A 25,569-nucleotide genomic window follows, 5' to 3' on the forward strand; every position below is an offset into this window, starting at 1 on the left:
TACTTTTTGAAAAATACGGGATAAGGGCTTACATTACACCATATAAAATCTCGCCCTAATAAACGTTACCAGTCAATATTTTGGAAGAAGCTGAAAAAGTAGAGGAAGGAGAGAGCAATGTCTCAACGAGAGGGGCGAGATTCGCAGAACAAACGCCTCAATTCCAAGTTTGACAGAGACCCCAGGTTTTTTTTTTTCATCTTTGTTTGGATCAATAGAATATTTTCATAGTCTCACAGTATAAATAAGAACAGAAAGTTGGGTTTTGAATTAACTGAGGGTTGGAAGAATTTCAACTGATTGTGACAGTTTTTACACGAATTTGAATGAGTGACCTCAGTTTCTAATATGGGTTGTTGTTGTTTGGGGTCGAATCATATGAATATGCAACAAAAGATTACTGAGTCATTCAGATTGATGATTTGGGACATATTTTGAACTGCTTCCCCAAACTTATTAGATTCAACATGAGTTTCTACCAGTGTCTGATGCTTCTGTAAAATTAATAATTTTTTCATGAGTTTTCTTTTCATCCATGGTATTAGTTCTTGATTTCATGATATGCTTCATTGCCAATTGGTTTTTTTTTTTGTTTTGTTTTTTGGTGTCTCTCCATCTTGTTTTGTTTCTATTGATTTTGTTTCTTATTTTTGGTACTGTTTTTGTCATTGAATTGGGCTTGATGAGTTACCTGGATTTGTGTATCCTTCTGACCTTGATAAATATGACTTATGCAATCTTTGATTTAAATAGTTGGGTTGCTTTTTCTTTTTTTCTTTTTTCTTTTCTGTCTAGTAGTATTGGACAATAAATGACGAGTATTAGCTAGTTTAGGCCCTGTTTGTTTTGAAACTGATTATTGGACTAAATTCAGTTTTGGGCTCGCAAACGGTTCTCAAAATCCAAAACAAACAGATCCTTAAAATATAAATTAGCAGTTTATGTAATGGTTGTGTATAAGTACAAGTGAAGACATTTCTTCAACGATCAAAACTATTTAGTTGGTAGCCATGGTTTAAAATTTCGGTTTCGGTAACCGTTTCGGACCCCACCGAAAACCAAAATTTCGGCGAAATCCGAAATTTTGTAATTTTGTTCGAAATTCCGAAATTTCGGCCGAAATTTTATCACACTTTTTTTAAAAATAAATAAATAATGGCATTTAATTGAAATTTCGGTCCAAAATTTGGTAAATGGCGAAAAGTGGAATTTTGGGAAATTTCGGTTTCGGATTTTCGGATTTTGGTCGAAATTTGAAACCATGTTGGTAGCCCTTGCTATCGATGGACCATGTGCCAAAATTCTCCCTCATCATTATCTTAACCATTTGATTTGTGGAGGCTCCTGATGACTGTAGACCGTTATGTTTTTTCTAATTTTCCATTTCGAGGCCACAATTTGGCTCTCTATCCCTATCCTAGTCAAGTGTAAGTGAACATTCATTTTGCATTTCTATCCTGAATGAGATAGACAGATGAATGGCTAAAGATATACACATACACCTTAGTTTCAGAAAATGGAAAAAAAAGAAAAGAAAAGGAAGAAAATTTAAGTTAAAGGATGAAAAGGAAAAAGACGAATGTCTAAACCGGAAGGTCATCCTGATCGTCCCAACCAAAAGATAAAAGGGGCTCCTACTCTTTCAAACTTTCCATTACTAAAACTAAAAGAAAAAACCTGCTGTAACATGCCTCATAAACTACCCGGGAAAGGTAGCATCAACGATAGGATCAATTAAAAAGCCACCATCTGCATAGGTTAAGTAGTTTTTTGTTGGGGTTGGATTGCATGAGTCGTCGTCTGCTGGCTGCGAGTATGCGAATAGGTGAGTCCCTCATCGTCTTCATTCATGCAGCCACAACGGTCAGTAATATTTTTCTTCAGTATGTTACCGCTGAATAACTGAAGCCCCCTTCTTCTCCATTTTCTTCCCTCCCTTCATTGTTGCTACCATTGGAGTCATTGAAGCCCCCTTCACAACTCGTAAGGGTTATTTTGGAATCTAGTTTAACACTAAAGATAAACAACAAAAGTGAAAATTGTAAACTACAAGGTTTTTAACATGATTGGAAAAGAGGGTAAAGCCCTGGAGATATTGAGACTTGAGAGTGGTTATAAAGAAAAATATTTCAATGATAAAAAAGTGTTGTCAAAATGTTTTGAGGTATCCACCTTAAAGTGTTGACTGTTGATTTAGCTGAAACACTTAATCGCTTTTCTACTCTCTCGTTGTTTGTGTTTTGTCCTACCGTGTAAAAAATCGTTGCCATTACCTCCCAATTTCATACATTGGCCTCCCCTTGGCTGTGGCATCCTTTGACAAAATTATGGAACCTCATCGTGGAGGGGATAGAGGAAAGGTTGGGTGGGTGGAAAACATCAAACCTATCCTTGGGTCGGAGAATTAACCTTAACAAAGCGTCTTATCAAACTTACTGTGGACCCCGATCCGAGAAATGCTGAGGAACAGGTCCCCAACAGTCTGTGGATCTCCACATGAAAGGAGAGCTCTGCCAAGGAACTCTCGAAACGGTTGCCACCCTTATAACAGAGCACGAGTGGCGATACAAACTAGATACTTCTTGATCCAAGGATAAATCCCCAAACCATGACGTACCTAAAAATAACTCAGAGTCGCCATCCATGGATAGGCCATGGAACCCCAAAATCAAATCCTCTGTGCAATGGATAACCAGAAATATATATGGGCTCGTGCCTGATTACGAATGGAGAAGGTACGAAGAGCACCCCCAATTCGTCCGAGTGCAAGCACTTGGTCTCTTATGCCATTTATTATTAACCTTGAAGAGTTTCGGGCGAAAATCATATGAAATGGGAACGAAATATTCCCGAGAAGACGTCTACCTAATCATGCATGACTCGGGGATAAAATAATCACATATAAAATAAAATAAAAGATGTGTCACATAATCACAACTAAGTTATGAGTGACAAGCCTAACTGGTGTCTAAGTTCTGGTGGACATGCACATGCAAGCTACAGCTAAAGGTATAAGATTAGTACAAGAAAGTAAGAAAACACAACAAAACATACAATAACAACACAACAAATCCTAAGACTCTAAACGATTTGACCCGAGTTTTCGGATGGTCTGATGTTCATCCAAAGAAGGCTACGTATCTCCGCCTCCACAAGAATCAGAGTCACGTAGTTCTTCGCACCTATTCTAATCTATGATGCCTAAGACACCTAGATCTCTATCCTAGACTCGATCTAAAAGACTGGACTAGTTATTAAAGCTTATTGAGCGATCATTTAGATTTCAGTGAATTGTAGATTTTAGGATACCCTATATGCCCTAACTAAATGCAGGTTAGCCCTAAGTTAATGTAGGTGGTTCCTACAACCTATGTGTAACTAGGCTGTGCTTCCTAAGGAAAACAAAGGGTAGACTAGCGCATCATATTCTAGTCATCAGTAGGCGATGTGGATCGCCAACTGACCGGACGGAGGCGTTCCTATAACTCTAAGACAAACTCCTAACTCTAAAAACAAACATTAACAAGCACATAACAAATCAAAAACCAAACACTAACTCTAAAACTCTCTATCTAGGACAAACTCTCTAGAGGAAGATTTTTCGAAAATAGGTTTATGAAATACTTTATACTTTTTGAAAGAGCTCGAATGATTTATTTACAAAGTTTGGCTGGACTTGGGATATGGATCCCAAGCTGCACTACGTACCTCGTGGAAGAGGATCAAGCCAACGTAGTTCGAAAACGAACTTTCCTAAACTACTCCAAAACACAACACATTACACTTTTTTAAAGGTTTTTTTATGTTTTAAATTTATGATGTTTTGGATTTTTAAAATGTTTTTAAGTGCTTTTGAATTTTTAAATATTTTCACCCTTTTGGTCAAAGACCTAAGGGAACACACAAAGCAACACCCTGGGCCAAACCCTAGGGCTAACAGGGGAAACCCCTAAACCAGGTAAGCTAACGCCAAAGACGAGGGAATGATCTAAGATCACAAATAAGAAAAGCTTTAATGAGGCTGTGCTAGTCTCTAACAAAGAAGAACGACGACAACACTAAGCAGAAACTCCTAACTAATAACACTATCAAAAGCGAAGGTAAATGAGTGAAAGACTCTCTAATAATACTAACAAAAGAACGAATGAGTCAAAGACTCTCTAATAATATTCCTAAAAGGACAATGAGTCAAAGACTCTCTAATAAAGCCACTAAAAGACAAATGAGTTAAAGACTCTCTAACACTCTATAAGGGGGGACAAGTAAGACATAGCATGTCTTTTAGCTCAAAAAGGAGACAAACAAGGGAGGTTCTATAAATGAGGCACTGTATGCCTCCTATGTGTACCTCTCTATTTTAACCGAGGTCAACTCCCTAAAGGGAAGGTCCTAAACAATGAGGCTTGTCCCCAGAGGGGAGCTACCTAGCGAGACAAACCATGTCTCCTAAAAAGGAACTCACTAATGAGACTAACAATGGTCTCTTAAATGAGGGAAAAAGATCCATCTAAAAGTGTGTTCTATAAATGAGGCACTGTATGCCTCCTATGTGTACCTCTCTATTTTAACCGAGGTCAACTCCCTAAAGGGAAGGTCCTAAACAATGAGGCTTGTCCCCAGAGGGGAGCTACCTAGCGAGACAAACCATGTCTCCTAAAAAGGAACTCACTAATGAGACTAACAATGGTCTCTTAAATGAGGGAAAAAGATCCATCTAAAAGTGTCTAAAAGACTTGGAAAGTCCACTAAGTAAAGAGGGGAACACTACTTGGACTGAGTAGGTCCCTTAAGGATGCCTTAAGGATGGGCTTGGGCTAATGCCTTTATCGCCCTGCTTGATATATATATATATATATATATATATACGAAACTATAAGATATGACATTTCATTTTTTCCATTAACTTGAATAATCGGTTTTTTTTTTTTTTAATAGCCATTTGTAAAAACATTCAAGTTCTAATCAGGTCATCAATAAGTACCCTTTAAAATGATTATAATAATTCCCGCGAATAGCCTAAAGAAATAATTTCTTATTATCTTATTTAGGAATTCTCACAAATATCGATCTTCCTTTAGTTAGATCAATGGCATGTCCTATATGGAAGAAAAACACCTGACTACTGATATCATTCTTCATAACTAATTAATTTCAGTAGTTCATATTTAGTAAGATAACTTGGATAAATACTCCTGAAATGCTAGAATACACCCTACCATTAATGACTTTGTAATTCTATGAAACTAATGAATATAAGCAACAACCATGACATTCATCAATTAATATTACAGTTCCCAAACGTCCAAATTTCAGTTTAAAAGAGTTTAAATGCAGGCTATTCTTTTCAATTCTGAAATAGCAACCCAAAATCTCCTTCTTATCATAGCAGGTATATACTTCCCATTATCTAAACACCAACAGACATGCGAATATAGGCACTTCTCACTACCAAAACCAAACTTTTGGAATTGAACAGATATAAGAATATGAGGCTTATAGAGTCATCCATTGTGCTATGCTAATCTATGCAAATGGCATTTAATCAACAGTTGGATGAGCACACAAATATCATCAACAGGCATTTGGAATAAAATCCTTTCCCTCCTAACAAATGTAGTGTAGTGCATACATACAATGAATGACCTTGTCACGGTCGCTGTCAGGTCCTGATAATTACACAAACTCTTTCTTTTCTTAATATAAGATAAGATGATCTATCACAATAACAAAAAATATGTTAATGAACTACAATGGAACAACCAATATCCATAGCATTCAAGAGACAAAACTGTATGGGATAAGAGAAATAAACATCAAGCCCAAAAGAAAATATGATGGATAAGAATTCTTTAAAGATTATGAAAATCGGAGAGCAACCTACAATATTATAATCCAAAACAGGGACAGATTTGTGTGCACATTTGGTGCCAAGAAGGGGACAGATTTGGTGGACAGAACCTATGCTAAACAGGGACAGTTTTGTGATACAGAAAACATAACTGAAATGTAGATGGATAAGCTGGCTTTGTAATACAAACACAGGGGCTGAAATGTGGGGCTGAATTTAGTGCAAAACAGGGGATGATTCTTGGCCGAACGATGGGTTGATGTTGTGCATTAACTAATTCCACACTCATTTGTCCACACACACACATCCACACACAGGTGTATATACTCTCGCATAAACACTCCCATTTACACTCTCACATGCTCGTATACCATCATAGCCATACAATCACTCACAAACACATTTCGTATGCTCGCACACAAGCGCACACACATATATACCTGTACATATACATTCACATATGTATCCACACCTATATTCACACACACTTTAACCACGCATACATATATGGCTAATATTTGAAGATAGAATCTTATTCTCAAATTTATTTATTCCTCTACAGGGGAGAGGTACACGCTTCTTGTGAAAATGAGTTATGATCTGAAATAGTGGCTACTTCAAAAGCCCATGAACAAATATCCACTCACCTAAGAAAGACAACTATCCATTTTGAACCACACAAGTTGAAGCATATATGAAGCATACATCAGTTATAAAACCATACAACTTATTGCAACCCAAAAAAAAAGGGGGATAAGAACCACATAAAATGAGACTTCACAGTTCACATGAATAAGTGATCATGAGATTATCATGATTAAGGGGCAACTTCTAAGATACAAAAGTACTCTTATCAGCTACAAATGGACAAGCTATTATGAGCATTACCATAATACCGCAATAAAGAATGGGCTGCTATTATCAATGATGTGCGGGGCTGCAAGGTTCTAATAGAGATCAACTCTAGTCTCATATACCCATACTAAGTTAATCAGGGCCTTATTCTAGACTAGTAGATTCAGTGGATTCCGCTGTTCTCAAACCTTGTCTTTCAATGAGACCACTTCACAAGTGAGGGTGCTAGAGGGATAAATAAAAGTGAGGATGAATTGAAAACCAGTGTAACTGGAATGCTTAATAAAGGGAACCCAAACGCTGTAACTCCATCTAAAGAAATTTCTATATTCCTAAATCATTACCAGGTTGGTTGTTAACAGCTCCTAAAGATAATTATACTAATTCATTTAGCCATTGCTACCTATGAAAGGAAAAACATACTCATGCCAACATTAGATCAACAGGTGTTAAGTTGAGCTAGATGGCTTCAACTCATGATCACACAGACATAACAATGAGCACCATTCAATGAATATTTACCCAACAATGAAAATTCTACCAATTTCTAAGGCAAAGATCAATCCCAAGTCATGGGCATTCGTTAAGCATGATTATTTTAAGGTCAGACACAAAGACAGTATTAAGAAAAATGGGTTTCTCACTAAGCCGTACCTGAGATTTAAAAGGTCAGATCGGGTATGAATCAACTTTTCAAACCTTTGTAATTGAACAAATTTAAAACAATGAGGTTCATAAAGCCCTCCATTTTGGTACTGAGCTTTAAGGGGGGAGAACAATTCCGAGAATACCACGATGCTGGATCTGATGTGGAGACCAAAGAAGGTCAAATGGAGCTTGAGTATGATGGCCGCGAAGGGGTGATTGTGCTCGAATGGAGGTGGCCGGATTGTGGTCGGAGATTAGGCCAGAGGGTTAGAGATTTCAAGATTAAGGTCAGATTTGATGGAGGAAATGGAAGTAGAAGGGTTTTTGAGATGGGTTTGATCTTGGTAGCAATGGATGTGTTGGCTGGGGATGGTCGGATTCCGAGCCGGAATTAAGGTTTGGGTTAAAGGAAAATGGGTTAGGGTAGTAAAGAAGGTGGGTTAGCTAGAGATGAAGGTTAGAAATGGGCAAAGGGTAGAAACAGAGGTGGTGTTGGCTCGGTTCAAGGTGGTGGTCGGATTAGAGGCGAAAATGGGGAGGAGAAGATGGTGGTGGTAGAAGGGTGAGATGGGTTTGGATGAAAATCCAATCAGAGATTGTGGATGGGGTGGTGGCTGGAAGAAGGGAAAAAAAGAAAAAGAAAAAGAAAATGAGGCAAAGGCTTGGATTAAATTGCAGAGGTGGGTTTTGATGGGGGTTGGTGGCTTCTCGCCGGATTCCGGAAATCCGGCCGGAGAAGATGAAGGATAGGTAAAGGAGATGATGGGGATTGGGAGTGGAGGTGGCTGATGGAGGGAAGGAAAAGAAAATGGGTTTGGATATTAGGGTGATGAGGCTGGGTGATGGCCAGCCGGAGGGATGGTCGAGGGTGCAATCACCGGAGATGGTGACCGGAAGGGGAGTTCTCTTCTCCCTCTACAATTTTCCTCTTTCTCTCCTTTGTCTTCTGCCTCTTCTTTGCAAAAATCCGACCCCTTAAAACCCTAACCGATTGGGCTTATATGGGAAAAATGAGAAATTTGACCCCCCTCCCCCTTAAATCCCAAGGGCAACCCTCTTATTAAGCTTTCAAACACGCCTTGCTGCACAAGGGTGTGTCCCAGGTAGGTGAAGGGATAAAAAAAAAAAAAAAAAAAAAAAAAAAAAAAAAAATATATATATATATATATATATATATATATATATATATATATATATTTGCTCCTCCCTTGCGTTGCCTTAGACAGCCCCTATGGAGTGTTTGCCAGTTCCAATTTCCAAAACAAAGGTGGCCTTGGGTGATAGCGAGGGGGGAAATAATATGGAAAATATCTCTTCAAGAATTTGATCCCAACCCTCCAAATCTCCTTTATGCTCAATGGTGAGGATTGAAGGCTTTTTAACCACCTAGGAAGCTTCTAATATTCCCTCCTAACTAATCCTAGCCCTAAACATCTACTAATCTAGATTAAGCTCTAATTATTACTTGGAGAGGAAGAAAGTAATCTTTCTTATTTACGAAATTGCCCTGCTCTCGGATAATGCACCCCCCGATTATGTAACACATTAATCTGTATACCCATAAATCCTCCTGGACAGCCCACAACGGCAAACTTGAACTGGTTTTTCAGATTCCAGCACAACCCCTTTTCTGGCTAAATCGCCACCCTTCTGAACTTGCACCACGACACTGTCTTAGCTTGTTTGCTAGGCAAACGCGCACGGATCTTGATGAAATTTTACAGGGACCTCGGTGGGACCCTAAGCTAACCTAGGGCACAATTTGGGACTTCAGGACACTAGTTTATTAGGGTAATTATTTAGAACAAAACGTAAAAGGGGTTCGGTCAAAATGGGGTGTCTACACTTACGTACCTTTTTATGTCCTTGTTTAAGATGTTGAACGAAATCAATGGCTATAATAAATGAGAAGTTGCAACGAAATTTTTTTTTGGGAAGGAAGGGAAGAGGAAAAAACTTAAAGCAATTTTTTAGGGGGGGGGGGGGGGGACCACGTGCAAGTCTAAAAAGATTGGAGGCCTTAGTCTTGGGAATCTTGTACTCTACAACAACGCCCTTCTTGGGAAGTGGCCATGGAGGTTTGAGGAGGAGAAACAATCCCTTTGGAGAGGATTATTTTTGGTAAGTGTTGGGAGGGATGGCGTGGGTGGGTGATGGGGGACCGTCCAAGATGACATGAAGAATCAAGGAGTTAAGGAAGGTGATGAGAAAAGTGTCTAGATGTCGAGGCTTGGGAGTGATGCAATACAAATCCATAGGTTCTTTTTTTTAACAGCAAATAATTTCATTAAAGAGAATGGCGACCGAGGAGGTCAAAATCAAGAAAGAGTACATGATACTAATGAGACAATTATGACGAATTGCCGCAAGGAATTTGTCATCCAGATCAATATTTCAAAACTTGAGCTCAAACGAGTACTGAACCAAAGGTACATGGGTGTCGACTTGGGTCAGTCAAAGGAGTTGTGATTGACTTGATAGGGAAAACCTCGGACTCGTACAAGAACTCTGCTAATAAAACAAAGTCGATTCAAACAAGTCGACGATCGACTTAAGGGGTTTCTAAATAGCGATCCATACTACAATGGGCATCTGGAAGAGGGGGCAGATGATTTCAAGTTTTATGGAGAGTTTGATTTTGAGGGATGATACGACTTACGATGAACAATTGGGTGTACAAGAATATTTCAATGAGTGATTTGATGACGAAGAGGATGTTGAATCCGTGAATGGAGACTATACCGAGGGGGCTACTCATTTGGGGTAAACCATTTTGGAGTAATCTTCTTACGCACCATTGCTTTACCGTTGAATTAATTTCTGTTATTTGAAGGTGCAGGGTAAACTAAGGGGGTTATTTGATTTCCAGTGTTTCAGTGACCACATATCATGGGGGTAAATTTATATCTTTCCTGGACGTCCATTTACACCAATTAGATCAGATGATGAGAAACATCTTAAGAGGTTTTTTGTACCACATTCTCTATGACGGAGACCACTAAATGAACTAAATGAATGTTTTAGATTGTCAAAATAAGTGAGCCCCACTGCATAATTCATTTCATAGTAATAGTTAAGACTTTTGAGTTTTTTTTTTTTTTATGAAGAATATTATTTTTTATGGTCAATTATAATTCACTAATCATTGCTTTTATGTTTTAGCCATAAAAATAAGAAAAACAAGCATTCAACATCATTAAAATGACATACCAGCGCATACATGACTAAGTTGGCTAAATGACAACACTTCAAACATAAATGATAAGGTGTCCAGAACACTAAAGCTTCAGTTTCCGAACAAAATTCTTAGGCGATGTGTATCTAGGAAAATGGACTGAAGTCCTAGCTAGAAGCAATCTGAAATTTCAGGAATGTGAAATTTCAAATGCCGATAATTTACAGCAAGGTTCCATCCCGCTAAGAACCTTGGTCTTCGTGCTTGAATGCCCAATCCCAACCAAAACACTCATGAAATGATAGGTAATGGACTAAGAAATGGATGCATTTACTCAATGTCAAAAGAAACTTTGTCCTTTCAGACCAAAGTTAAAACATATCATAGCAAGTCAGATATAATGTGAAAGAACAACTCAGTGCAAGTGATGGTAGGGATTGCAAAGAAACAAGAAGTTGGTCAATAACAAACACTGCAACATCTTATAGGCAATTCATCACATACTTTTTTTTTTTCTGAATCTTGCAATTCACCACATACTCCTGCTGAAAAACCATTTTTGGTGTATTGAAAACTTACTGAACTTCCATCTTACTTTCTGCGCAAGACACAACACTTTGCACAACTTCATCATTAATTGTGACTGGAAATAAAGATTTGTTATACGAAACATGGCAAAATTCTTAAGTCGTTCCTTTGATAATGAAGACTACCAATGATTAAAAAAAAGATAATGAAGACTACCTGAAGACAAATAATGACACTATTTTCCTTGTAGGTAACTGATAAGCTGTTGATGTAATTTGAGGCTGAGTTGGAAACCACTGTAGGATTGCATCCGTGTGATTAATAGGGTGTCCATGCTTGAGACGATCGGTGATGTTGTTAGAGAACATGAACTTTTGTATAATACTAATGGCATTGTTTTTGTCTATAATTAGCTACAACCCAAGTAGTAATTAGTCCACCAGCATTCTTAATTTAAAAAATAAAATAAAATCATCAGCATTTTTAACAGAATTGACTACAATGCAAGAAATTGTGAACAGTAAAAGGAAATTACCGTGTTTGTTAACTAAGATTTTGCTTGCAGACTGGACTCATTTGTTCCGTATGGTTTCTTGGTGTATCTTAATCTTTTTACCCATACATGAGCTGCTTGGTTCCATTACCTAGCAGTGTTGATCTATCTATGTGGCTTATATTTATTAATGCCTTCTTCCCAGTCCAAAGAGACCAAGGCGAGAAGGGAAACCGGCAACAGAGAGAACATCCTCCAGCAATCATAATGTGGAGATTGTAGAGCAAGCAGATCGGGATCAAAAGCATCGTAGGAGATTGCAAGATGCTTTACCACTTGAGGCTCCTCTAGGACCCGAGTCTAAGATGCTGCCTGATGTTGTAAACAAAGTATTGGACAAGAAGGCTGATAACCTTTTTGACGGCGCCAAGCGTTCTTCTGATCCAACTGAAGTACCACGGTCTCAATCATATTTTCAGGTTTCATGTCTATTTTATCCATTTTTGCAATCAAGTTCTTTCCTAGTTCGTTCTAATTTTTTTTTTCTGTATTAAGGTAATTATAACCTGTAATTATTTTCATGTATCTTTCTACTTTAGTTTGCAGAAAATCTGGCTAATTGATCTGTTGTGGTTTATATCCACGAAATTGTTGTTGAGCCATTCCTCTTATTTTAGCCATGGATATGCATGGATGTATTGTGAATAAGGAAGAGCCTGTTATCTTATTTCTTGTCCTTGTTTTACTGTCTATTGGGGTACTCATCATGGCATACTGTTAGTTTCTTTTAACTTAGTTGGTACTTACTACTTACTAGCTTACTACTAACAGCTGTTAAGGATCAATATTTATGAAAAAGAGATGCAAATACTCAAATAGGGACGAGAAATTAATAAAAGTAGAAAAAGTAACAATATAGGTTAGAACATGACAAATTGATCCACTGATACGTGGATCTAGCAATCAAAAAACATTTGGACAAGAAATATATTACAGAGAAAATAAAACATGAAAAGATGGAATCATGTAAAAGACAACTAAAAAAGATTAGAAAGGAAAAAGTAAAAATATGAAAAAAGAAGAAGAAGCAATACACGGGTTACTTTATTTCCATGTTTTGCATGATTTAATTACATTTAATTAAAAATCCTTATCCTGCGGTGATATTATACGTATTTCTGTAATAATCTAAATTTCATTTGCCATCCTAGGCTTTTCTAGTATTTGTTCTGTGTATAGGTCCATTTGTAATAATACTAAAGCATTTTTTCTTGTTTGGGTGTTTTTTTTTCATTTTATTTTCTTATACACAACCTTATTGTACTTCTATTTTGTGTTCCATATGACGTGGATTCTATATGTCAATTTTTTCTATCTCATCCAGAAAATTCTCTATAAATGTGGTCCATATGCACGGAGGCACCTTTTACATGGACACATTGTCTCTTGGATTGTGTTTTTTTTCTACAGTTTGGCATAATAGGTCTGAGAACTTGTAACTTGGCTCATTGGAATTTATCTAGCATTGTTTCTGTCCAGGACATGTGTAACTGATACCAAGTGTGTTTTTTGTTTCTGAAATGATAACTCAAAATTGTTGTTTCGACTAAGCAGTTATGGATGAATTGACAATTCCAATTTGAATCCTTACTCCTTACCATGGCAAGTCCCTCCTGGCCCAACCCTAGACACTCTAAGATCCTTTTTCAAACCTGCTCCCATTTTGAGTCAAGACATAGATAAATAGACACATTCCATTGCACTGATCGGGGGGCGTTTGTAGTGACTGATACCAAGTGTTTCTCTGCCTTCTGTGTCATTTAGGGGCCAAATTGCTCCCTAAAAAAATCTATGGAAAAAATTACAGGGTCCAGCAGGAATGAAACTTTCGTAGAAAACAAGGGAAGTTTTGGATTCTGGAAACAGTTCCCGTGGAAAACGAGTGAGCCAAACACTTGGTGGGTGGGTGTGGGGGTGATTATCCCATACTGTCCATTTTAAATTGATAATAAGTTGTTTTTTAGTGCTACAACTCACGTTTTCAGCTACAACAGTGTATAAGTGTTTCTCACTATACTATGAAAGGAAGTGTCATAAGGATCACTGGGTACCATAATGACAAAATTTGCAACTGGGAAAAATTAGGAAACATGTAAAAAAAGAAAAATACCAGAAATGTATAGACAGAGATGTAGTTATCATAACCATGGTTTTAAATTTCGACCGAAATCTTCGGATTTCGGTGTAGACCGACACCGAAACCACACAAAACCGAAATGGTCATTTATTTCGGCCGAAATTTTGGTTTTTCCGAAATTTGACACAAAAAATCTGTTTTTTTTAATATTAATTTAATATGTCACCGAAATTTCGGTAATTTCGGCCGAAATTTAATAATGAATAAAATATTGTTTTTTTTTGTACCAGATTTCGACCGAAATTTCGAAATTTCAAGGTCCGAAACCGGTACCCAAACCGAAATTTTAAACCTTGATCATAACATGATTTTTGAGTAATAACAAGCACAAGTTTGTTTCGAAAGTGTGCTCCATCACCATCATCATTATCACCACATCAATGTGACCTTTCATGCTTGAGCTTTCCGAAATTTCCTGCCAAATTCAACTCTGCTCTGGATAGTTGAAGTCCTGGAAATTATTATAACGTGTAATCGAAAGCTATATTACAGCCCTTCCAAGTTATACTCAATGATCACAATGGCCGGCCACCTATGGCATGAGGACATTTAATTTCTTCAGAGAACTTGAGGAAAATTAACTCTTTATATTTTTGTTTGAAACAACTCATCGATTGCATTCTCCATCCCAATCTATCCTTAGAAAATCTCTCATTATCCATCCTAATGTTTCTTTCACTTTAGGGGAGTGGCTATCTTGGAATAATTCCCCAGGGAGTCAAAGGATTTTTCACACACGATTCATGATTTTGTATTCTATATTTATCAAGTTCTGTAACTGTAGTGGTTACATCAAAGTGTTGGCGGACCATTTCCCATTTCTTTCATCACGGCATTGAATTTTCCAACGATCGAGTTACACTGATCTACTTAAACTTCAAAAGAAAGTAAAAAAAAAAGAGGATTATTTCGTTCCTGATTGTCATTTCTTTAATCAGTGGATAGGAGCATACTTTTTTTTCCCGAATGGTGAGGATATATAAATGACAAGGCAAATGTGCAACTACTGAGGGGAAGTAGGTGATAAGAGCATACTCTCGATCAGAATCATGGGGAAGCACTACTTGACTAATCTGATCGTCACTGCCATGCATTTTGAGCTTAATAAGTTTTATGTTAGTTCCATTGTCGTATACAAGGAGCAATTTTAGTTCTGTTTCTTTGGGTTAGACTCGTGTAAATCCTTTTCCTATTTCTTCCAAGAGAATTCAATGTGGAATCTTACTTGGTAAATGATATCAGCACTCCAATATATCACAACAACACTTCTCTCTTCCCTTTCTGCTTTTTTATTAGCTACTAGAGGCTGTTACAATTTCCCCAAAAGCAATCGACATCCAATCAGAAAAGAGCTTAATGAAGTAAGATTAATCATTATCACAATATAGGAGTGTGGATATCATTTCCCTATTACTTTTATCGTATCTTGAGTACACACTACCTCCTTTATTTACGTTTTTCATCTTTTGTGGAATTATACATGTTTTCTTTGCTATTTTCTGGGATAGCGTTGCAGCTTTGGTTCTTAGTTAACCACTTTAGTGTTATAACTTATTCCATTCGCTTGGATGCCTGGAAAGAGGATTTAATTTCACTCAGTTTTCTTGTTTGGAGCCTCCAGTTATTTGGTTCACATTGTTTCTTACATTTCTTGGAGTTTCTTGCTTGCTTGGTGCCATGAAACAACTACAATTACTACCCTGATATAATCTCTCATGTCAGTTGGTTCAATTTTATATTGTAATACAAAAATATCCCATCATGGGATTGAATTGTTTCTACTTGGGAGACATATAGTTACTATCAAATTACAGTGTACTCAATCGGTACCTAGGTAGAACCAATCGACATTGAATACTCATTTGTTGATTCAAGAATTAACCAAGGCTAACTTCAAATGCCTATTTAGTACAAAGGCAGCCTAGAAGTGCAGTACTTATTACTTTGTCTTTGTAGAAAATGTTTCGTCTTCTGCAACAAACACTGTCGAACTGAAATTCTGTGTCAAGTTTAATTTGTTTTATTGTATTGGGTGCGTACAAACCTTTTCTTTCCCTGATGTAGCGGGATTATCTTTCGGACCCGTGTCTTTGGGTGTCTCAGTATATAACAATCTTTAGGCTACCTATGCATGTCTTATACAGCACGATGAACGTGGCAGTGCTGGGCAAGGTGGTCGAAGCTTCATTCGCAGAGCTACTGGTAATTCCCCATTCTTTTAACTGATCAATTATGGATGCACTTTGTTCTCCTGTTTCTTCTAATTCCTTTGTGGTGTGGTGTCTTCTTTGGTTTTGTTCTCCTCTGCACAGACCGCGGGAAGTGGAGTGACCCAAAGGATCAATCCAGTGATAGAGTTGGAGACAAAATGGTGACTCAAGGTACGCAGAAAAGGGATGATAGGACCCAATCTCGGGCCGATGATAGCAATGTTTGGCACCATGACGGATTCTTTGAATTAGAGGCTGAGGTTCCCCCTTCAAGGAAAAGACCAGCATTTAGGGAGAAGAAAATGCCACTTGAATCGGGAAACAATGTAGGTGCAACAGCAACAGAGACTGTTAGGTCAAGTCGTTCTGACCGGCCTATGTATGGTAGTGTAAGAAGGGAGGAAAGGGGAGCCAACCATCCACATGGATTGGACAAACCTGAGAAACTTTTCACAGAAACAGATGAAAGAAATACAAAAACTGAAAATCGGGTTTCTCATAGGGGAGAAATTCAGAGGGTTGACTTTCAACCAAGAGAGAGGTTAGGTAGCGGCGGTGGATTTAGGGGAAGAGACAGGTTTAATGGGAGGTATGGTGAAAGAAATCAGTCTCGCCAGGGTGGTTTTCAAGTGGAGAAGTGGAAGCACGATCTATTCGATGAGGCTAATCGGAGCCCTAGCGCAAAGAACGAAGAGGATCAGATTGCAAAGGTTGAAGCTCTCTTAGCTTTGTAGCAGTTTCTTGTAGGGGGTTGTTTTTTTGATTGACTGTTGACAATGGATGATTTATTGCTCTGATTGTTAGTGGTTTTTGTTTCAGCCCTTGCTTGGACTGGTTTCAGACAGTCATATTTCAATCCTGTAGTGTTGATATTTTGTTTGTTTTACGTTCCTGAGTTGAACATTTTGTTGGGGTTTTCAGTCGCAGAGAGACTGCTTGCAAAAAATACTAATCCATGATCAGTAATTTTAATACAGCTCCAAGAATCTTATTCTTTCTCTGAGATGGTGCATCTATTAAAGAGGAAAAAAACGCCCATGACCAAGACGGACATAGGGCCTAAGAGTACAAAAAGCATAAAACAAAGGAACAAATACACAACTCCTTAAGGGGAATTCAATTCAACTCAACAAAGCCCTTGTCCCAAACTAGTTGGGGTCGGCTAAATGAATCCTTTAGAAAATTTTCATGAAGAAGATGAAGAAAATTGAAAAGCTGCTTTAGTCCCTCTTGCTCGAGCAAGGCGATCCGTGTCACAATTTGCGGAGGGAACAAAAAATCTCAACCCACTGAGAAGAGCTCTTGCTTCCATCCGATTTGAATCACACAGCCCCATGTGCCTAGAATTCGGCAATAATAAATGGGTTTTGCTAAAGAGTGCCCTAAGGGCACTCGTTAAGGTGCATTGGGAAAGGAATTTTGCAATCATTTTTCACATTGTTTGATACTTCTATGTTTTGAGATTTTTTTTTATCAAAACTTGTGTAAAATTTCCTTCCCACTGCATCTTAACGAGTGCCCTGAATAGCTATTTTAATAGTCTGTGTGTCCACCTGACCACCCTCATCTTTGGAGCTTCCATCAAAATTTAACTTAATCCAATTACGTGAGAGGAGGGGCACTTTGGAAGACATGAATCTGGTCTCAAGGGTGCCTCGATTAACCCTGTCATTCTCGGTGTGTGTGTGTGTGTGTGTGAGAGAGAGAGAGAGAGAGAGAGAGAGAGAGAGAGAGACTTTATAATGTTTGCGCAAGTCCAACAGGTAAAAGGTAGGGGAATATGAAAAAGGGGAGGGAGTGCTAATTTAATCGTTCCTCTTTTTTTGGTAGGTAAGCTGGCCTTTGGTTGAGACCCCTATTTGTTTATTAAATGAAAAGATAGATGATACATTTAAGTATGAAAAAAATCACCCTTATCCTTGAGACATTAGATAGGGAAAATAAAAGACTCAAATGATCCAAAAGTATCGCTCCCCTTTTTTCTTTCTCTTTTTTTTTTCTTCATTAAAACCCAATAATACAATTGAACAATGAGTTGATTCTCACTAAGCTTGAAGTTTACAACTCTATTTGGAAGGACAACTAAATGTCAAAAAGTTATAAAACCCACATAAAATACCAAAACAAGTCTCTTAAGTAACCCAAAAACATCATCCTACAAAAATTATTAGCAATAAATTTAAATAATTATTCATTCTCTAGGCAGGGAACCATGGGAAAAACTTCACCTTTAGTTCCCTTGGCATTCAAGCAGTAGGAAGAAGTTTCCCCAACGCCATTACTGGAAGAGATGAGTATATCGTCCATAGAAATGTTGGAGCAAGCAACAGTCTCACTGCAAGCGAATTTCACCGCTACTTCTTTACTTGAAGTCCCAAATATGTTTTGATATGTAACATTGCTAACGTTTACTGCTGATGTCTGCAAAAATCCAAATTTAGAGTCACTCCACAAACATAAACTTCACCGCTACTTCGGTATGGGAAGTCCAGAATATAAATTATGAGGTAGTCTAAACTTAAGGACGCCCTTGTAGAAATGGGTGAAAGGGTGCCCCCAATTGGCTGCAAGGGGCAGCTGTGCATTTATGAAGGTGGAAAGTCAAACTGCGTTAGATGCATCAGCGCCCCTTGCGGCCAATGGAGGCGCCCTTTCACCCCATTTCTACATGGGTGCCTTCAGTTTAGAATAAAGTATAAAAGATTTAATAAGTCAGTCTCCAACAGCTTAAGCTTTTGGATTAATTGCTTGTTTCACATGTTATCCGAGCAATTGCCCGGTGTTCAAAAACGCGTTGATAGTAAAAATCCACATGTAAAGGCCAACCCAAAAAGAGGGGCCACATGTGCCACGGGTAGGCCAACCCAAAAAAAGAAGGGCCGCATGTGAGGGGGAGCGTTAAAGTACAAAAGATTACATAACACCATCTCCAACGGCTTAAGCTTTCGGAGCAATTGGTAGTTTCACAATGGTTTTATAAAATATAGGGAAATGATATCATCACAACTAATCTTTAATAATTGCATAAACACACCTTGGTTTTTCCTTTTTAATTGATTTGTTAGAGCTTTTTGGGAACTTTAATAACCCTTGACAACTCTTTTAAAAAATAGAAGTCCCAATGCAATTATCAAAATATGGTTGCGCGGATTTCATTTCCCTAAATATAAATATGTTTATACTCTTACCATATAAATTTTATGAGTACCTTTGTAATTTTATTAAAACATGGTATGATATAAATAATAAGGATATTTTACTTTTTCCTTTTATAAAAAACTCATTGCACTAGGTACTCACATATTTTCCATAACTGTAGCAATTTTTTTTATTTTGTTGTTCGATCCTGGACAGTTTGACGTATGAAAGTCGGACCCAAAGGATTCTCCTATTAGACCGAGTGGATCGTGACCTACACATTGGAGGATTCAATCTGAACCAGGCCAGATAATATCCTTATATAAACTGCAATAATTCTAAGCATAGTAGCCGGAAACTCCTTGGACAGGAGGGAAACTTGTTTACCCTAAAACAAATTCGGATTTCGGAAATGTTTCCAAAACTTGATATAGAAAAAAATAGAGAAATATTTCCAAAACATATGGAAACACATGGGAAACATATGAGAAACTATATGAAATATTTTGTTTCTCTTTCTAAACTTTTCAGAAAATTCCTGCAATCCAAACAGGGCTTAAGAGCAAGTAACTTTATAAGTCTAACCCTTAAAGATAGACACTCACTTGATTTAGACAATGTTTTTCGCCATTGCAGTAGTATTGATCGATTATTATTGGTCGATCGACACTGATCGAGTATATTTTCTCAAACACAATGTTTCTTGCATACCCCTTTCCTCCCTGTGAAACAAGAAAACCCCAAAAGGAATGATTATATTCAAGTTCGAGAGTTGAGTTATTTGATCAGTAAATGAATATATGCAAACATTAAGGCCATGTTTGGCAACCATGAATTTTTTGCACATGGAATAATAGTTTACCCAATAGTGAGAGAAGGTGGGAGAAGGAGAGACCTGGAGGGACCGAGTGGGAAGGTGAGAAAAGGCTGAAAATAAGGAAAAGAAAACTGAAATGAAAATACAATTTCATTTTTTCCTTGTTTTTTAGCCACTTCTCACCATCTCCTTACTCTTGTCCTCTATTGCCACTCCTTGCATTGTTGTCCCCTACCCTTTTCTTATCACTTGATAAACTAATGCTTCTAAATTCATGGTCCAAACATGGATTAAAGGCTTTGTTTGTTATTGCTAGAATCAAGAATTGGAATTATTATCCTATTCTGATTCTCCTATAAATGGAGTGAAAAATAAATAAATAAAAATTAATTCAAAAAAAATCCAATAAAATTTCATTCGGACTCGGGAAGAGTCATAATACCATATCTTGGGGCGGGAATAGATTCCAACATTTTTCCCCTTTAATTCTACCCCGGTGTCATTTCTTCCACTGTAATTCCAATCATTTTTTTATCCAAATAACGGATTAAGGCATAATCAGAGTAGGCTTATTCCGGAACCTAATTCCGGGAATCCAAATGCACCCTAACCATACACTTGGATTGCTAGAATTAGGAATCGGAATCGACATCATATTCTAAATATCATAGCATACACAGGAGAGAAATCCCTAGTTAGTTCGTTGCCCCAAAATCTTTTGGCAAAATCCAAAGCACTTGTATTTGAAATTAGAGACTTTTCTTTTGATATATTTATAGTACACTCAAACAGAATATCATTGGAATGAAGAAAAAAATTTAAATTAAAATTTTTATTAAAAATATTCTAATAAAAATTCAATTTCTACTAGGGTGGAATCAGAATGACACCTCTTGGGACGAGAAACAGATTCTGGCATCCCCCTCCTTCAATTCCTCAATGGTGGCAACTCCGCCTCCCTTGATTCTATTCTTTTTTTGGAACCACACGTTGGAATCGGCAGAATTGGTATCAGATCCCGATTGCAACCCTTGATTCCGGCAATCCAAACACTCCCTAGAGTATACACTATTTCTTGGTGCATAGCATATCATTCGATCAATCTTTCTAGAAATGATCCCAATATAGTTCAGACTTATCATGAGATTATTTACTTTTGATCAGCTTAGAAATCAATGGTGGATGATGGTCTACACATCAAATAATGGTGTATTGCTTTCCTGATCATTTTTGTATGCATGTGAGTGAGTTATGTTTGAGAGGGAGATTACCTGCCATGTCTTTATTCTAGCTCCATTTGAAGTTCTAATAAAGACGACATTCTCTACGTGAATATGTTCCACTTTTGCATCTTCTCCTCCTCTACCTAGACTTCCAATACTACATGTAAAAAAATATACCAATTAACTTAAGAAATAAGTTCTGTACAGGCTATTTAGATATCTGGACCTTACCTTATGCCATGGCCGGGCCCACATGCTATTGTGCTGATGTTGATGTAAGAAGAACCAGTTCCAATTGAAATACAATCATCTCCTAAGTACATTACAATGCATAAAAGTAATGTAATATCAGATTCAGACAACATTTCACTAACATGAAATAAAAAGTATTTTGAGAAAGAGAGAGACCTGTTCCAATGTGGGAATCACGTATAGAGACATTCTGAGAGTCTTGGATGTGGATTCCATCTGTATTTGGGCTCTCATCAGGGGCTGTTATGGTGAGATTAGAGGCATAAATCATCGTGGATTCTTCAATCTTAACATGCATTCTTGGGCTGTTCACAAAGCTTAGTCCCTCAAGTTGCACATTGGTGGAATCCCTGATAACTAGCGTCTGATAGAGCCATCCATCCACATTCCACACATGGGTAAATAAGCTTATGTTATAAAAATTTGCTATGTATGATTCAGATTCAAAATTTCTAATATGAATAGCGAGGATGAACTTTTGGTCATCTTTGGGGCCTATGGTACACTTGGCATGTGGGTTGATTGAGGCTGTTGATTTTGTGGGGCCACCATGTGTTTATATTTGATGTTTGATCCTGTGAAACAACCAATTACTGTAAAAAGCTTAAGCTATCATAGTTAGTGTTATTTAACAACATTCCCTTTCACGAGTGACCCCTCTAACACCAACTCTAACAGCTTAAACTTTCAGAGTAATTGGTATCGGAGCCATTGCCTTATAGCAGGTCTTGGGTTCAAAATCCAACAACTCACGTATAGGAAGAGATGCCACATGCGCCACGTGCAAGGTGATAATTAGCCAAGCAATGGTTGGTCTAATTGTCATCTTTTGTGTACCGCTACCCAAATTGGGAGTCAGGTATACTTGTGTAAGGAGAATGCTTGTTTCGATAAAAGTACTTATTTATCAATACAGGTAAGTAAGTTTGGTGTGTGCTTCTATAAAAATCTTTGATTGTCAATATGTTTGGTAAGTCTTGATGATTAGCAGTGAAATGTTAAGTAGTTGTATGTCTAATCATCGCCCTGCAATGTACCGCTACATAAGGAATTAGGAGTTAGGTACATCTGCGCGGATTTAAATGGAGCCTGTCCATAGGATCATATAAATCCCGGGTGATCTGCTACCTTGAAAAATAGGAGTCAGGATTACCCGTGTAGCTAGTACGGTTGGATTCAGAGTAATTGTCTGTATAGCTATCGTGACAATTAGCCAAGCAATGATGGATCTAATTGTCATTATTTGTATACCGCTACCAAAATTGGGAGTCAGGTATACTTGTGAGTACTTTTATCGGTAAAAGTCCTTGTTCATCAATACAAATGAGTGAATGTTTGGTGTATGATTGTTTTGATAAAGTCCTTATTTGTAAATGCAAAAGAATGTTTAGTATGTTGGTCCCAAGTGGGAAAACAAGAGAGATCTTTGTTTGTTTATACATATGACAAGTCATGAGACTAGAGAGAGGCCATCTCATCAATATGTCATGATTGACGAGTTAACAGTTTAGAGAGAGGCTACCTCATCTATGTATCATGATTGCCGAGTTAAGAATTTAGAGAGATGCTATCTAAGAGGAAATGATAAGATTTTATTATCTCTCAAGTTAGGGTTACCAACTTTTCTCCAGCTCTCTACTGCTAGAATCTGAAATTGTAACTGTTTCACTTAAACAAAGCCACTTACAGAGAAAATAAATACCCGTTTCAAAATATTGAAAGTCTACTGATACTGATACTGATACTGATACTGGCACTACCATGTTTTGATAATTTCACAAACTCACCTTGTCTTTTATTATCTAATAGTTGTCAAAAGTTGATACAATTCCCTACAAGCTCTCCATAGGCAATTAAATAAGAAAAGACAATGTGAGTTTGTGCAATTATCAAAACATGGTAGTGCCGGTATCAGTAGCCTATCGAAAGTAGCACATTAATGTAGTAACCTAGGGTTCACTAACAGACTAAGACACCTATCAGAAATGGATGTCTAAATGCGAAAAATCTTACATAGGGTGGTCACTCACCGCTGGGGCACGCTCACAAGCCTGCAGTGGATACAATTGAAACTGGGATTAGAAATGGATGTGGGTCCCAATCATCACTATTAGATTCTATCATGCAACTGGGTATTGCATAAAAATAATTTATAGTGAACCTTTACTCATGGTTAAACTGTTCTATTTATAGTGAGTAAAATTTCTTACGTTTCTTTGTTGCTTTCTGCATTCCCACCAGATGGATCCTTGACCGTCGATCATGCCAGATCCAAAGATGGAGAGCCCCTCCACATTATTAAATACAATCAATCCCTCACAATCACCTCTACACTCCCATTCAGAAAGATTTCTTGGTCCCACTATAATCCCATTAATCTGCAGGAAAAAATATTAAAAAAAAGGTGAATTAATGACTTCTTTATTCCCTGAAATGGACATTAAATATTGAAAAATAACCCATAATTAACTGAGGATTGAAGAAACATAAGATTTTTTTCCATGGAATATTAGCTTACCCAATGGGGAGAGAGGGTGAAAAACAAGGAAAAATAAAACTCCACTGAAAATATGATTTATTTTTCCCTGTTTTTTAACCACTTCTCAACCTCTCCTCAATCATGCCTTCTCAATACTCATTTCACTCTCTCCACCACTTGATTAAACAAATATCCCATGAAAAAAGAAATCCATGGTTGCCAAACATGGCAAAAGGAAAACTTTTAACTTACCTCAACAAGAAGGTTATTCGACTTGCAAGGGCCCTTGAAGGTTAAGTACTTCAATAAAAAGGTAAAGCCTGAGGGTATACGCATTGTTGGAGTAACTGAAGATGAATTGCATGTTGATTCCCAAGCGTCTCTGAATGCCTAGGGGACCAACCATGAAAAATAAATCAGGATTCCATGTATTAATCATGGGACCAATCTAGTGTCGTATATCTTACCAAATCAGATGATCCTAACCGTACATGCGATGAACTTTTGGCTAAGATATATGAATCAAGAAATACCTACAGAAGGAGGGTTCTATTGGCAAAAGAAGGTAGCACACACGTAAAAATTATTATGATTTTTTTGTTAATTAAGGTTCCATTTCTTTCAACTTGACGTATGGGCGTGTAAAAAAAAATTTACCCCCATTTTCTCACTTAAAAATGAGTGTAAAATTTGCTTTCACCTGTTTTATTTCAGTGTAAAGCAATTTCCACCCCCATTTTACTGTTTATAAGTGGCCTAAAACAGTTGACAAAAGAAGCTAACACATTTGTAAAAACGAGCATGATTTTTTTAAGGCTCCATTTCTCTGCGACATAACGTAAAATGGGCGTAAAAAAACATTTCACCCCCTTTTTTTTTACTTAAAAATCAGTGTAAAATTTGTTTTACCCCCATTTTACGTCGAAAGAACAAAGCCTAAAGAATGAAAAGGCTCGAGATAATGATGTACGGGCGTTCAAAATTTTGATATTTAATCAAAATAGAAATGGAATTAAGAAAAAGTAGTATATCTTGATAAATTAGTAAAAGGACAACCTGGGTATCATCTGTCCATCCATCGCCAACAGCGTGGTAGTTCAGCACATCGAAGATCTGATCGGGAGCGTAGAGATGAAGATGGAGAGATTGAGTTGAAAATGGTGCAGTTGATATCATAAGTAGAAGAAGAGAGGCAATGAGAATGGATTCCATTGCGTGCAAAGGAAAGAGAAGCTTATACTAGAGATTTTCTGTGTACACCTTATATACTTTGGCTTACCTCTTTTCCCGTATCTTAAGTTTAAGAAACTGCTAAATTGTGTAACTTACATGCATTTTAAGAGAAACGACTCCTCATTTCTGCAAACTCCAAGCTAAAGAAACGCCCCATTAGATTAAAATGCGTTAGTTTTTTGGCATTTACATTATAGTGTGTCTCCCTCTTGATTGGTCCTAATAGTCCATTTGCCGTGCCTTCGGTTGGGAGGTTAATTTCACTAGAAAAACAATTTTTTTTTTCCAATACCAGTCCTTCCAAAAGAGTGAAAGGGCGATTTTTTGGTGGGCCCACTTAGTGGCCACCTAGGTGAAACAGCCTCTTTCTTTTGATTGCCCTAGAAGCAAATATAAGATCAACCAAACCAAAGGGAGAAACAAAGTTTTTTTAATCTCACTATAAAACAATGTTATTTTAATCTCACTAAAAA

At 37.4% G+C, this 25,569-nt stretch overlaps 2 protein-coding genes across 2 annotated transcripts; one reads left to right on the plus strand and one right to left on the minus strand.

The window, feature by feature from the left end:
* The first annotated feature begins 50 nt into the window (after window positions 1–50).
* On the plus strand, window positions 51–16,930 carry LOC143854895 (cyclin-like protein). Its single transcript, XM_077365026.1, has 4 exons — window positions 51–185; window positions 11,753–12,026; window positions 15,889–15,946; window positions 16,057–16,930. Exons 1-4 carry the CDS (start codon window positions 118–120, stop codon window positions 16,686–16,688), a joined length of 1,032 nt encoding a protein of 343 aa, XP_077221141.1. The 5' UTR covers window positions 51–117; the 3' UTR covers window positions 16,689–16,930.
* Window positions 16,931–17,947: 1,017 nt separating this feature from the next.
* LOC143853749 (putative polygalacturonase At3g15720) lies at window positions 17,948–25,075 on the minus strand. The gene is made up of 9 exons (XM_077363485.1): window positions 24,920–25,075; window positions 24,116–24,253; window positions 23,595–23,762; window positions 23,415–23,435; window positions 21,541–21,748; window positions 21,364–21,445; window positions 21,181–21,289; window positions 19,698–19,814; window positions 17,948–18,375 (listed from the first exon to the last, which is right to left on the minus strand). Exons 1-9 carry the CDS (start codon window positions 25,073–25,075, stop codon window positions 18,142–18,144), a joined length of 1,233 nt encoding a protein of 410 aa, XP_077219600.1. The 3' UTR covers window positions 17,948–18,141.
* Window positions 25,076–25,569: the final 494 nt, after the last annotated feature.

Source organism: Tasmannia lanceolata, unplaced genomic scaffold, assembly GCF_043159265.1.
Source record: "Tasmannia lanceolata isolate RefF3 unplaced genomic scaffold, GAP_Taslan_0.1 ptg000020l, whole genome shotgun sequence".
Taxonomy (NCBI): Eukaryota; Viridiplantae; Streptophyta; class Magnoliopsida; order Canellales; family Winteraceae; genus Tasmannia; species Tasmannia lanceolata.